The sequence below is a fragment of the Vulpes lagopus genome, chromosome 3 (genome assembly GCF_018345385.1).
Source record: "Vulpes lagopus strain Blue_001 chromosome 3, ASM1834538v1, whole genome shotgun sequence".
NCBI lineage: Eukaryota > Metazoa > Chordata > Mammalia > Carnivora > Canidae > Vulpes > Vulpes lagopus.
The window spans coordinates 63,517,244-63,533,107 of NC_054826.1; the positions used below are offsets into that span (position 1 = coordinate 63,517,244).

Here is a 15,864-nt window from a genome sequence, read left to right on the forward strand (position 1 = left end):
GTGTAAACAACACATACCAATGAAATCTGCCCCGGCCTGAAAGATAAACAGAGAAAAAAAGCCTAACCTATAACCATCTGGTTTGGTAAAAAGATTATAAGGGTTTACTAATAAGGAGACAGCCATTAGTCAGGTTTAGAAAACATGGATTCGAATACCTAAAGCCAATTTTACATTTCTTTCAAAATGCCCTGATGCGTTCTTGCCAGTAGCATTCCTGTTTTTGGCTGCATTTCACTGTCCTAATGAGATCGAAGAGCTATTCAACAACAACACAATCACATCAACAAACTGTAGAATTATGTTCTCTGTTTTGTGACTCATTCATTGATAAAACAGATTTTTTTTAAAAAAGGTCAAATCATCATTCAGGAAAGAGTAATTTTAGTTTCCTGGCCTATACTAGAGATTTTTAATATAGTGAATCCTCTGTAGGGTCAAGAGGTTTAAAATGGATTTCCCTGCAAGATAATGTACGATATGGGAATATTGCCAGCAAAAGGACTGATGAAACAGAATAATATATAATCTTTATAAACAGAAATCATCTGTGAGATTCAAAATACTAGGTATAGGAGAGGGAGTTTTATCTAGAATGTTATCATTCTTAATCTGTCTGAAATAATTAAGCTGAATTCTTCTGCCCAATTTTCAAGCGGTATTTTACTATTTAAAAAATCTTGAAGTGTATTGTATGGGTGATGTGACGTTTCACCGTGGAATTAAGTGGTAATTCTTGACAAAGCAGTTATTATCATGAGATAATTGACCTTATTTGAGAGTTAAGCATCCTGAGGCAAAGTTGAGTGTACTTAATCCTGGCAGGTTAATTATCTAGTGATTATGCAGCCTTGAAAGGTATTACTCTGAAGAACCATTTGCAAAGTGACACTATTAAAAAAAAAAAAAACTTCTTAATTTAATAAAAATGAAAAACAAGAAAAATAATCAAGTTCTTTAGTCATGTATTGCTAGATAATGACTACAAAGCAGCTTGCATTAGCAAGCATCAATAGATACAATTATATGTGTATAGAAAGTTCTTTATTAAGCTGATTACATGTGATTCTACTAACAAATGTTTGTTGTTGAAGGGAAATATTTTAAACTTTGACAATGTCAGAAACAAAAATATGATATTTAAAGAAGTTATATACTAGTTTCAAAACTACCTTAAATTATTAAATTCAGGTGTGCAGTTTAAGAGTATAAAATGCAATGTCAACAGGTCACTAAAATTTTTTGAGAAATTTGTTTCCATGCATTTCTGAATCTCAGTCAAAAGTAAACCATGCTAATCAAAATCACACAGAGATGTTACATCCATTAGGATGGCTACTGTCAAAAAAAGGGAAAGTTATAAGTGTTAGTAAGGATATAGAGAAACTGAATACTGTGCTTTGCCAGTGGGAATAGAAATGGTGCAGCTGCTGTGAAAAACAATTTGGTGGTTCCTCAAAAAGTTAAACACAGAATTATTATCATACAATCTGGTAGTTCCACTTCTAGGTAAATACCTAAAAATCCTGAAAGCAGGTACTCAAACAGATACCTGTACAGCACTATTTATAGCAGCATTATTCACAAAAACCGAAAGGCAAAAATAAATGTCTATTAAGGGATAACTTAATAAACAAAGACAAAATTCATGGATAAAGACATGTTACGTGGATAAACATTGAAAACATTAAGTTAAGTGAAATAAACCATATACAAACAGACAACTATTGTGTGATCCTACTTAAACCTAGAGGAGGCAAATTCATAGAGACAGACAATAGAATCCTGGTTATCAGGGATGTGGGGAGTTATTGTTAAATATGCAGAGTTTCTGCTTGGGATGATAAAAGGTTCTGGAAATTGGATAGTGCTGTTGGTTGAACAACATTGTGGGTATATTTAATGCTACTGAATTGTACGCTTAAAAATGGTAAATTTTCTGTTGTGTGTTTTTTACCACAATGAAAGAAAAGAAAGGAAAAAAAGTAAATTATATTACTTAATAATTATACTTTGTTTTTATCACATTAATGCAGCAAGGTATTCCTGTGGACACTTCTACATTGCACCTGGATTTGCCCAACCAAATATTTTCAGATATTCCCTGGAGAAGAATATCCTTTTCTCTGGGCAAATCAGATTAAAGAAATAGGATTAAGAAATGGGAAAAATCTAACTCAAAAGGTACTACAGCCTTTAACTACAGGTTAGCCTGTAAATACTAACCATGAAAAAAGAGTATCTAAAATTAAATATGATAGGCATTTTATTTTAGATTTCAGAACAAGAACTTTGCTGACTTAGAATAAAATTGGTCAGTGTTACTAAATATTAGTATGTGTGAGAAAATGAATGCTTAGGTTTTAAAAAACATTTTAAGCTGTTAAGAGGAAATTTAAAGAATCATGTAGTATTTCTGTACAAATCCCTCACTTTACACATGAAGATTTAAAGGAATAGTAATTCACTAATAAATCAACAGGTTGATTAAAGTTATGCATTTTATTAATATATAAATATATATCATTTGCTAATATTTAAAGGAGGGTCAAAATTTTTGAGTGTCTGCTGATATTCTAGAATCTTTCTTATAGAACCAGATTCATGATTCATAGTTTATAATTTCCAGTTTCAGTTTTTTTAAGCAGAGTGAAAACTTGTAGACACTTAAAAGCTACTTCTGGGTATAGATATTTATAAATTTTTGCTTCTTTTAATATTTTATAACTTTTATGCCCATATCTAATTCAAGAGCAGTTTTTTAAAGTAACTTATCTTGGGGCAGCCCGGGTGGCTCAGCGGTTTAGCGCTGCCTTCAGCCCAGGGCCTGATCCTGGAGACTCAGGATCGAGTGCCTGCATGGGGCCTGCTTCTCCCTCTGCCTGTGTCTCTCTCCCTCCCTCTCTCTCTCTCTCTCATGAATAAATAAAGAAAATCTAAAAAAAAAAAAAAAAAGATCTTTATTGAATTTTGTACCCCAATTTCATTCATTAAACAAATCCTCATTCTATTTGTATTCACATTTTATCAGATTACATAACTGAATAATTAATAATGAAGACAAACTGCATTAAAAAGGTTTAGAAACAAATAAATAGACTCTTTGTAAATAAAGAACATTGTGGGAGGAGAAGTAAGGTGGTATACTAGAGAAGAGCCTAATATCCACGAGTTCTACCTCATTTACTTAGAACTTCTTGTTATGTTTAATCAAGGGAATGAGAAGTGCATATTATCAAAGCAAGCTAGTTAAGTAAAACTTAATTAAGAGAGGAACAAGATCAACATTTGTAATAACACTTCCAATACCACCTAAAAAAAAAAGGAGTACTTTCTATGCATTAAAAACCAGCCACAGATTGTGTAGATTAAATGACAGCTTTTTTTTTTTTTTTTAAAGATTTATTTATTTGGGAGAGAGAGAGTGTGAGTTCACCTGTGAGAACACAAATGGGGAGGGGAGAGAGGCAGAGGAAGAGGGAGAAGCAAACTCCTCACTGAGCAGGGCTCAATCCAGGTCCTTGGATTGTGACCTGAGCCAAAGGCAGACACTTAACTGACTGAGCCACCCAGGTGGCCCTAACTGATGGTTTTTGTGGAAAACATATGTAACTTTAAAGCATTACTCAATGGTGGGGTATGATAATCTTTAATAGTCTGTTAAGATTAAAACCCAGGACTATCAAAGAACTCCTCCTTTGGCTTGATAACACCACCGAAATATAAGGAAATCTATCATGGAAATAACAGAAATTTGATACATGGTTAACAAAAAATAAACTGGTACTTATTCATTTTAACATTGGTTCTTTGGAACCTTTTATCTGAGTGACTCTACATAATTTTTCCTATTTTTAAACTATTATCAATGGAATCACAGTATATATTTTTAAAAATTGCTTTATGAGATATAATTGTCATATACTAACCTGCACAAATTAAAAGTAGGTAGGTAAGTGTTAACACATGAATCAAGTCCTGAAACCATTACTACCATCAAGATAAGGAACACATCCATTATTTTCAATATTTTCCTAACATCTGTTTGTGATCATTGCCTCACAGTACATCTCTATCCCTAGGCAACCATGGATCTACTGTCACTATGGATTAGTTTCAATTTTCGAGAATTTAATTTAAATAGAATCATACAGTATACCTCTGTCTGGCATCTCTTCTTTCACTCAGCATATATATTCTAAGATTCAACCATGTAAGGTGCATGTAAAATAATTCACTTCTTTCATAGTTGAGTAGTATTCTACTGTACGGATATGTAATAATTTGTTCATCCAGTCACCAGTTGATTGACATTTTGGTTCCTTCCTGACATTGGGTATTACAAATAAAATTGCTAAAAACAAAACAAAACAAAACAAAAAACCCCAAATAAAATTGCTATGATCATTTGTTTATGTTTCTTTAGGAACATATGATTTCATTTCTCTTGGGTAAATTACCCAAAGGTGGACTAGCAAGGTCATATGGCAGGTGGATATTTAAGTTTCTAAGAAACTGGTAAACTTTTTCAAAGCAGTTGTAATATTTACATTCTTACCAGCTGTATATGACAATTCTAGCTCTATATTTTGCCAATATTTGGTATAGTCCCACTTTTTAATTTTGGACACTCGAATTGCAAGGACCTAAGTATGCTTTTTTGGATATGGATATTCAATTGCTACAGCATGATTTGTTAAAAAGACTATTCTCTGTGGAATGACCTCTGAAACTTTGTTGAAAAATCAATTATGGGTCTATTTATGTACTATCCCTTCTGTTTCATGATCCATTTGTCTATCTTCACGCCAATGCCACAATGCATTGATTGCTATAGCTTTATAGTAAGTCTTGAAACCACGTAATATAGGTCCTCTGATTTTGTTTTTTTTTTAAGTTGGCCTGGCTATTCTAGTCCAGGGCTTTTCCATATGAATTTTAGAATAAGTTTGTTGACTTCCACCAAAAAAACCTCCTGTGATTCTGATTAAATTATGTTGGGTTTTTACACCAATTTGAGAACTGATACTTAACAATAGTCTTAAAATCTACAAACGTGCTATTGATCTTCATTTAATTCTCTTTAAGTTTTTTCAACAATGTTTTGTAGTGTTTAGTATATACAAACTTTGCACATCTTTTCTTGGATTTAACCCAAATATGTCATACATTTTTATGATATCAGAAATAACATTTTAATTTTTCATTTATTTTTTTTAAGTTTTATTTAAGTATCTCTACACTACACACAGGTTCGAATTGCCCAACCCTGAGATCAGGAGTAGCATGCTCCTCCAACAGAGCCAGCCAGGCGCCCTGCCCTGGTTTCAGAAAAGTATGTTTTAATTAATGAATTCCTATTTATTTATTTCTCTTCTCAGAAGAGAAAATTCCAAGTAGACTTCTGCTGAGCATGGAGCCCTATGTGGGGCCCCACTGTAACCCTGAGATCATGATCTGAGCTGAAATCAAGAGTTGGATACTTAACTGATCCACCCAGAAGCCCCAGAAATAGTATTTTTAATACCAATTTCTGAGTATTTGCTGTTAACATATAGAAATACAATTTGTTTCTGTATGTTTATCTTGTACCCCCACAACCTTGTTAAACTCTTTTAGTTGTAAGTAGCTTTCTGCAGATTTTATAGAATTAAAAAAAAATTACGGTGTTTGATAATAGAGATAATTTTACTTTTTCCTTTCTAATCTGTATGTTTTTTATGCCTTATTAGCATGGTACAATGTTGGATAGAAGTTTAGAGTTTTGTTCCTGATCTTATAAGGAAAATATTCAGTCTTTCATCACCAAGTCTGATGTTAATTGTACATTATTTGTGGATGTCCTTTGTTGGACTGAAGAAGTTTTCTTCTATTAGCATTCTGAGGGCTTTTTATCAGGAATGGATGTTGGATTTCATCAATTGTTTTCTCTGTCTCTATTCAGATGATCATGTTTTCTTCTCAGTTTTACTAAGGTGGATCATATTAATTGATTTCTGCATTTCTGGTCATGATTATCCTTTCTATATATTGTTGGGTTTGATTTGCTGAAATTATCTTAATAATTTTTGCATCTATTTTTATGAGGGATATTGGTCTGTAGCTTTTTAATTCTTTGATTTGGTACGATTTCTTCTTCAACAGTTTGAGATAGTTTGTATAACAGCACTGTTATTATTTCTTCCTTAAATTTGTGTTCGCAGCAATTTGGCACTAGGATTTTCTTTGTGGGAAAGGTTTTTAACTAAAAATTCAATTTCTTTAATAGATAACCTGAATAGCCCCATTTCTAGTTTTTCTTGAGTGTGCTTTGGTTACCGTATGTTTTTCAAGGAATTTGTCCATTACATACAGGTGGTTAAATTATATTGGAATAATACTGCTAGGAGAGGAACCGCAATATCTTCTACTCTAGTCTAATTTGCTGCATTAGTGTTCTGAGTACTCTATCTGGAGCCCCATGAATTATGGGGTTATTTACTCTGGCTCACAGAACAAGAATGATTACAGGTTCTACATGCACTCTGAGGATTATTCTTCCTAATCTTTTCAGGTGGTTCCTAACTTCACCAGTTTCCTGACAAATATGTACCGATTAGTTCTCAGCTGAAGACTTGGGTGGGACTCTGCAAATCTGTGTTCTCTATGTAGCTCTTTTCTCCCTGATACTCTGACTTGCAAACTCTAGCTGTCCAGCTGTCAGATTTCCCAAATTTTCAGTTCCATCTCCTCAATTCAAAAGAGACTGCCCAGAGGGTTCCCCATTTTGTGCTTTAGCCTGGAAATTCTCTCCAAGCACTAAGCTGAGGTAATCATAGGGATCACCTCATTCATTTCTTGTCTCACAAGGATCAATGTGAAGAGAGAACCTTGGTGGACAAGGTGTTTTCAAATTTTTAGTATTAAGGCTATCAGGAAAGTTTTAAAGCATCATTAGTAGTGTACAACTTCTGTAAAACGGAAGGTGGTATCAGGTAGAAAATAAGAGCCAAGTTTGTTTCTGCTAACTGTTGATATTTTGAAAATTTATAGTAAGCACAGATTTTTAAAAAGACCTTATTTATTATTTTTATTTATTTATTTGAGAGAGAGAGAGAGTGTGTGTGTGTGGACCCTGGGATCATGACCTGAGCCAAAGGCAGATGCTTAGTCAACTGAACCACCCACGCGACCCAATAAACACAAATTTGATTGTTGTTTTGGGGGTGAGGGGGAGAAAGAAAGATAAAACAATCCTTTATGTATTCCCTGAGGAAAATATTTTACATTTCATTGCATTTTAGAAATAAAATATCCCTATTTTTCCTGGAGACCTTTTTCGTGGAGTCCTTAAAGGAAAATCCAGTAGTTGTGTATGGCTTGTTTCACTTAACATGTTTGCAAAATTCATTCATGTTGTATTATTCACCAGAGTTTCATTTCTTTTTAAGGCTGAATAATATTTTATTTTATGTATACACCAAATTTTATCTATTCATTTGGCGACTGGAAATAATGCTGCCATAAATAGTGGTGTACAAATATTAGAATTTCTGTTTTCAGGACTTTTGGGTATATGCCTATTAGGAGAACTGCTGGATCCTATGGTAATAATTCTACGTTTAACATTTTGAGGAACCACCAAATTGTTTTCCACAGCAGCAGTACCATTTTACATTCCAATCAGCAATGCAAAAATGTTCTGATTTCTCCACCTCCTTGGCAAAATGTTTCTCCTCTCCATATTTTTGAAAATAACCATCCTAATGTGTATCAAGTGGTATCTCATTTTGGTTTTTAAATGCATTTCGCTAATGGTTAGTGATGGTGAACATCTTTTCATGTGCTTATTAGCCATTTGTATATCTTCTTTGGAAAAATGTTTATTTAAAGTCCTCTGACAATTTATGAATTGGGTTGTTTTCTTGTTGAGATATATATTCTGGATGTTAATCCCTCACCAGACATTTCATTTGTAAATATTTCTTCTTATTCCAGGCTTTCATTTTATTATTTTTTTTGAGTTTTATTTAAATTCCAGTTAGTTAACATACAGTATGTTAGTTTCAGGTGTACATTATAAACATTCAACACTCATAGTGGCCTCATAGAATGGATTTGGAAGCCTTCTTTCCTTTTCTATTTTTTGAAATAGTTTGAGAAGAATAGGTATTAACTTTTAAAAAAATATTTAGTAAAATACACTTGTGAAACTATCTGGCCCTGGACTTTTGTTTGTTGGGAGTTTCTTGATTATTGATTCATTTTTTTTTTTAAGATTTTATTTATTCATGAGAGACAGAGAGAGAGAGAGAGAGAGAGGCAGAGACACAGGCAGAGGGAGGAGCAGGCTCCATGCAGGGAGCTTGATATGGAACTTGATCCCAGGACCCGAGATCATGCTCTAAGCTGAAGGCAGACACTCAACCGCTGAGCCACTGAGGCGTCCCTTGATTTAATTTCTTTGCTGGTTATGGGTCTGTTCAAGCTTTCTATTTCTCCCTGTTTCAGTTTTGGTAGTTTATATGTTTCTATGAATTTATCCATTTCTTTCAGGTTGTTCAATTTGTTGGCTTATAGTTTTTATCATATTCTAATTGTTTGTATTTCTGTGGTGTTGGCTATTATTTTTCCTCTATCATTTGTGATTTTATTTTTTGTATCCTTTCTCTTTTCTCTTTTGATAAGTTTGGCTAAAGGTTTATCAATATTATTAATTTTTTCAAAGAACCAGCTCCTGATCTGTTCTATTTTTGTTTTTAGTTTCTATATAATTTATTTCTGCTCTAATCTTTATTATTTCCTTCCTTCTGCTGGCTTTAGGTTTTAGTTTCTTGATAGTGTCCTTTGATGCACAAAAGTTTTTAATTTTGATGAAGTCCAAATTTTTTTTTTCTTGTTCTTGCTGTGCATTTGGAGGCTTTTTTTTGTTTTTTGTTTTTTGTTTTTAAAGTGAGGACCATTTTGATATCAGCATTTTCTGCAAACCTAATAATCCTGGGCCTCTATTCTTTTCTATTCTTTCAAATCTATGCCAAACTTTTAGTGTTATTCTCTGGTTCTGTAAATGCTTTCTATCTTTTTTCAACGTGTTTAACAAATGTGTGGGGGATCCCTGGGTGGCGCAGCAGTTTGGCGCCTGCCTTTGGCCCAGGGTGCGATCCTGGAGACCCGGGATCAAATCCCACATCGGGCTCCCGGTGCATGGAGCCTGCTTCTCCCTCTGCCTGTGTCTCTGCCTCTCTCTCTCTCTCTCTTTGACTATCATAAATAAATAAAAATTAAAAAAAAAAGAATTAAAAAAAAAAACAAAAAAAACCCCCCACAAATGTGTGTGTATGTGTTTTTTTTCTTTTTTTTTTTTTTAATTCTGAGACAGATAGAGCATACACACAGAAGTCAGGGGAGGGGTAGAGGGAGAGAGAGAATCTCCAGCAGACTTTGCACTGAGCAAGGAGTCTGATATGGGACTCTATTTTATAACCCTGACATCATGACCTGAGCTGAAACCAAGAGTTGGATGCTTAACCAACTGAGCCATGCACATGCCCCAAATGTGAGCTCTTATTAAACAATTTTCTGCGTGCTCCAATGTTTTGTTTTTAAGGCTCCTCCCCATTGCTTTCTTAATTGTGGTCATTTGATATTATAAAGTCAGTATTCAACTTTTGATGGTATTCAATTCCCTCAAGTTTAATTCTAAAGGCTCATTCTTTGGAATGATAGTTATCTTTTTAAGAGTTTTAAGAATTTGTCTTCTAAAGTACAGAGAATACATTTAACTATTGCCATTTGATCTTTCCTGACAACAAAGAACTGAGTTCATATAGCAATTTCTCCCAAGGATTCTCACACCACCATACTGATGACCAATTCTTTCATGTTATTTTAAAAGGCCAGATTAGCACTTTTCCTAGTTATTTCCTTTTTCCTTCAGAAAATAAAACTAGAGATAAAGAAAATGTGAAATGTAGATTTTAATCAAATGAGACTTCTAGCAGATACTTAGGCCATTACCACTATTTCTTGCCATTATGTCAGTTTGTGAATCATCAAAAATGTAGCATTTAAATCCTTCAAAGTGTCTTTGAAGATATTCAGACCATATTATTTCTACAAATCACCAAGGTAATCTCATAAATTATGTCCAGGTCAAATTTATTTTATTCTATACAGACAACACAGTTATCTTATTTGTTGTTTTTTTTTTTTATTTTTTATTATTTATTTATTTTTTATTTTATTTTTTTATTTTTTTTCTTCTTATTTGGATATAAGATTAGTGAATATAATCAAACTATGTTATAGTTATAGACTTTGAGTCAAAATGGACTTCTGGGATAGCCAGTACAATATGTTCACTTTACACATAAAGACCCTGAGATTCATGAAAGGTAAGTGATACTGCCCAGGTCACAAGAAGATTTACTGAAGGTCTCTATTTTTTTTTTTCTGTTCCATGGATGTTTAAAGTCTATAGGTTAAACAGAGGCTATAAATACTATATGAGCAAAAAAAATTACTTTCCAGTAATTTTGAATAAAAGAAAGTATAATCTTGGTAAAAAAAAAAACGATGAAAGTTAAAAAAAAACTATATTATCACTTTCAAATACAACATACAAATATTAGCAAAAATGATATTAATAACAAAATTCAATACAAATGATAATATATCAACATTTACTCACAATTTATTAAATGGACTCACACTTTTAATAAATATTTAAATTTATAAACATTCATTTTAGACCAAATGTCCCTTACCTGAATCCATGAGAATTGCAGAGGATAACATTATTTAACTGGTCAGAAAACAAATCAGTTGATGTGAAGGGATCAGGATAAGGGGGGGAAGGGTTGACTGAAAGGGTTGACAGAAGTGATTTGATTGTGGTCATGGCTACATGTCATGTATGTGTTTGCAAAAGCTCACAGAAATGTACAGCAAAAAGTTAATTTTACTGTATGTAAATTATAACCTCAATAATCCTTTAAAAGACCAATTTCTTACTATGAAAGAAAACTAGTGTATAGTGAAGAAAATATTACAAATATTAAATTAGAGGGGTTTAAACTGAGGCAGTTTTGTTGTGTAATTTTCAATTATATTTTTTCAAGTATTTTAGTTTTTATTTCTAAACTTACACACAAACCAAAAAAATACCTCCCCCAACCCAAAAAAGCCCAGAAAAACATCAGGCACTTATTTTTTAAAAAAGCAACTCACCGTCTCATTTCCAAAAAGTATGTCAATATAAGGCATAACTTTCATCAATGATTCCTTGTAGAACTGACTAATAAATGGTGCAGACAAATTCAAAGTGAAAATTCTGTTGTTTTCAGAAGCATGGTTAGCCACTTTTAATACCGATTCTGGGGAAACTGTAAGAAAAAAGCCCTGGATAAAGAAAAAAGGAGGGGAAATTAAAAATGCCATCTCCACAGAGTCATTCTTGGTCAGAATAAAAGGCACCTATAAAAAATGCAAAAGTCTATGTATTATGAACTTTAAAATACAGGTATAAAATGCAAGGCAGAAAACAGCAGCATTTGATTAGAAGAAAAATCTATCATTTGAGTACAATATGCTTAATATGTGCCATTATGTCAGAATATAATCCATTACTTATTTTATATTAGATTTCTATAATCAATACTGAAAGAATTCTGGGAATCCACAGAAGAAAAAAAATTTCAAAGGTCTCATTTGAGACAATGATTACATTTAAATTAGAGAAACCGTAAAGGCAGATTGGATCCTTTTAGCTTCTTATAAATAGTTTGGATTCTTGTAAGTAATATACTACTTGTTAAAAACTGAAATTAGTTTAGAAATGAAGTTAGTTTACTAAGATCATTAGTCTGTTAGCTTATGAAACACCTAAGGTGAAGTTTTTAGGAAGATTCTGATTTGAGGGAATCCCTGGGTGGCTCAGCGGTTTAGCGCCTGCCTTCGGCCCAGGGCATGATCCTGGAGTCCTGGGATCAGGTCCCAAGTCAGGCTTCCTGCATGGAGCCTGCTCCTCCCTCTGCCTGTGTCTCTGCCTCTCTCTCTCTCTCTCTGTCTCTCATGAATAAATAAATAAAATCTGTCTGTGTCTCTGTCTGTCTCTCAGTGTCTCTCATGAATAAATAAATACAATCTTTAAAAAAAATAGGGAAGATTCTGATTTGAAAATTTCAAATAATGAGAAAATAATTCAGTAATAGAAAAATATTTTAATTATAACTTATCGAGGATCGAGCAGGGCTTCTTGCTCAGTGGAGAGTCTGCATCTCCCTGTCCCTCTGCTATTCCCCCTGCTTGTGCTCTCTTTGTCTCTCTCTTAATAAATAAAATCTTTAAAAAAAAAATTTGTACTTCCTAGATAAAAAACAGTGTAAGTGAGACACCTGGGTGGCTCATTGGTTGAGCATCTGCCTTTGGCTAAGGTTTTAATGCTGGGGTCCTCTGATAGTCACTCATCAGGCTCCTCACAGGGAGCTTGCTTCTCCCTCTGCCTATGTTTCTGCTTCTTTCTCTCTCTGTGTCTCTCATGAGTGCGTAAATAAAATCTTAAAAAAAAAAAGTGTAAGCAAAGACATGGATGTTTATATAGGAAATTGATTTGAATGGAGCATGAGTAAAGACTGACTACACAAAGGGCAACAGAGGATAAAGTCAAAAAGGCCAGTTAAGAACACAAAAGGCAGGGATGCCTGGGTGACTCAGCAGTTGAGTCTGCCTTCAGCTCAGGGTAAGACCCGGGATCCGAGATCAAGTCCCACATCCGGCTCCTTGCAGGGAGCCTGCTTCTCCCTTTGCCTCTCGCTCTGTCTCTCATGAATAAATAAATAAAAACTTGGAAAAAAAAAACCACAACAACAACACAAAAGGCCTTGAGTGGCACATTAGGAGTCTTTCAGGCAGGGTGAGGATAGATGAAGGGTAATGAAGATTTCCTTGAAAGAAAGGACTAGGGATCCCTGGGTGGCGCAGCGGTTTGGCGCCTGCCTTTGGCCCAGGGCGCGATCCTGGAGACTGGGGATCGAATCCCACGTCGGGCTCCCCGTGCGTGGAGCCTGCTTCTCCCTCTGCCTGTGTCTCTGTCTCTCATGAATGAATAAATAAAATCTTAAAAAAAAAAAAAAAAAGAAAGGACTAATAAGCTTGTGTGAAAATTGAAAGAATGTTAATCTGGACAGCAACAATTCATAACAGTCAAAAGCAGAAAAGAAAAACATAAAGAATCAGAGGAAGGCAATTGAGGACAGTGGAAATGATGACAAAGAAATCCAAAAGGGAAATTATAAGAATATACTTAAAGGTACCCAATACTATCAATGGGTAGGAAAGAAAAGAGCGAAAGCCACCGGATTTGATGATTAAGGGGAAGTACTTATGGCATACAGATTTAATCTAATAGGATTAAATTTCTTTTAAAATTACAAAAAGGCTATTGGAATGTTGAACTATAACTGAGGGACTAACCACATCCATCATGTAAACTCTAAAAAGTTTAAAAAGAAAAAAGTATTTTTTCTATTACTTTCAAATTGAATATTAAGAGGATACTAAAAAATTAATTTTGAGGCAGGAGTCATGTACACTTGGATATGAAGGGGTTTATTGCCCTTATAAGCTCTGAGATATTAAGAAAGAATTTTATAGTATAATTGTTTATTACTAATGAAATCCTAATAAGAATGTTTCCTTATTATAATAACATAATATTTTCTCATTATTTAAAAATCCCAATCCATTTATTCTTTAGCAATATTCAACTGTTCTAAAAGGTAACAAGTCTTAGTTGTAGGTAACATTATTTTTTAAATGTTTTCACCTTACTTTTTTAATCGACTACCATGTCACTTGCAAACTATGAACATCCAAGCTGTTTCCTTTGCTATTTTTGTCACTTGGGGAATTAAAATGAACAGTTTATATAGCATCTTGTCTCCATAGTAATAAGTATGTACTTGCTTTTTAGTCTTTCATTTAATGAGGAGTGTTTAAACTCCTCACCCCCCCATTTCTCCCCAGACTGCTCCAGCATGAAATAAAAACCTCCCAGAGCTAGCCTTCTGCCAGCTGTGGATTAACCACAGACAGCCATAGAATGGCCTACACAAATAGTAACCTGGTCAAATAATTAGGCTTCTCACCAACTTCGGACTGAAAATTTGATCTGTGCTAAAATACATCTGATTGTAATTTAAGGTACTGAACAGTATGCCCCCGGAGTCTAAATCTGGCCTCATTCCAAATGTGTGTATGTGTGTTTTACTTTAAAATGCAACACAAGAGTATTGTGACGTGGACAATATAACTTCCATTTTGTTTTATTAATTTTGTAAAGAATATACAAAAAACTATCAGCTTTTAAACGAGGAAAATTCACAATTTAAACTAATCCCATTTTTGAATAGTCTCTTGTTTTACTTAAAGTAAATATTTTAGTATTTAAACAATTTAGGATTTGTGTTCTGTTCTAGTACAAAGACTTAAAATTGATGCCAACCATAATTTTTCTTCCTAGATTTATATCCTTTGCTAGGCCACACATTCTAGACTGCATTATCACTAAAAATGAAAACAGTGAGTGCCATTAGAAATTTTTTTTTTCAAGTGTCAGGTTTACAATAAAAACAGGCCAATCGTTTATATGGCTCTAGTTTAGAAAAGTATATAATCAAGAAAATTTTGTAATTTCTAATTTGGGATTTCAATCTATACAACAGTTAATCCTATTACTCTTTGTCCCTATGAGCAACTGAAAGCAAAGCATATTCTAACACTTAAAAGATCTGATAATATTAATCAGTATTGAATGTGAGGCAAGATGATTTTATTCATTAAAATGGTAAACAAGGGATCCCTGGGTGGCTCAGAGGTTTAGCACCTGCTTTCGGCCCAGAGTGTGATCCTGAGGACCCGGGATCGAGTCCCACATCGGGCTTCCTGCATGGAACCTGCTTCTCTCTCTGCCTGTGTCCCTCATGAAAAAACAAATACAATCTTAAAAAAAAAGGTAAACAAAACAGAATAAAACGGAGTAGGAGGGATGGGGAAAGACTAAGGCAGAGCCAAAGAACCATTTTAGCACAGCCACACTTGATGCTTAGAAATCTAATATGTGTGTTTGAGATTGAACTGTGCAGGTCCACTTATGCACAGATTTTTTTTTTTTTGATAAATACAAACAATACAGTCCTATAAATGTATTTTCTCTTCCTTATAAGTTTTTAAATAACATTTTCTTTTCTCTAGCTTACTTTATTTATTGTAATTATGTATTTAATAGACTGTTTATGTTACGGGTAAGGCTTCTGGTCAATGAGAGTTTACTACTAAGTAGTTAAGTTCTGGATGAGTCAAAGTTATATGCACATTTTTGACTGTGCAAGGTGCTGTACCCCTAACCCCTGCATTCTTCAAGAATCAACTGTAAATAAATTTGTCATCCAATTACTCTGAGGATTTCTTGGTGTAGTTTAGATGCTATATAGGAGGATGTAAAATAATTAAATTCCTTAATATACTAAAAGATAAGTAAAGGAGGGATCCCTGGGTGGCGCAGCGGTTTAGCGCCTGCCTTTGACGAGGGTGTGATCTGGGAGACCCAGGTTCAAGTCCCACATCCATCTCCCTGCATGGAGCCTGCTTCTCCCTCTGCCTGTGTCTCTGCCTCTCTCTCTCTCTGTGTGTCTTTCATAAATAAATAAATAAAATCTTAAAAATAAATAAATAATAAAAAAATAAAAGTAAAAAAAAAGATAAGGAAAGGAATTGTTCTTCTTGCTCTTTACCAGTATGTATCTTAATTGAGGAAAATCATTTGGTTTTTTTTTTTTTAAGATTATTTATTTATTTATTCCTAGAGACACACAGAGAGAGAGAGAG

General features: G+C 33.8%; 1 protein-coding gene across 11 annotated transcripts in view; it reads right to left on the minus strand.

Annotated features, from left to right (window-relative positions):
• The window catches only part of ADK (adenosine kinase), a 498,050-nt gene that overhangs the window by 148,562 nt on the left and 333,624 nt on the right, over positions 1-15,864 (minus strand). For all 11 annotated transcript variants that reach the window (XM_041748691.1, XM_041748694.1, XM_041748697.1 and 8 more), the window contains one exon: positions 11,209-11,379. In XM_041748691.1, the coding sequence (XP_041604625.1) occupies positions 11,209-11,379 (171 nt within the window). The remainder of the gene's footprint in view (positions 1-11,208; positions 11,380-15,864) is intronic.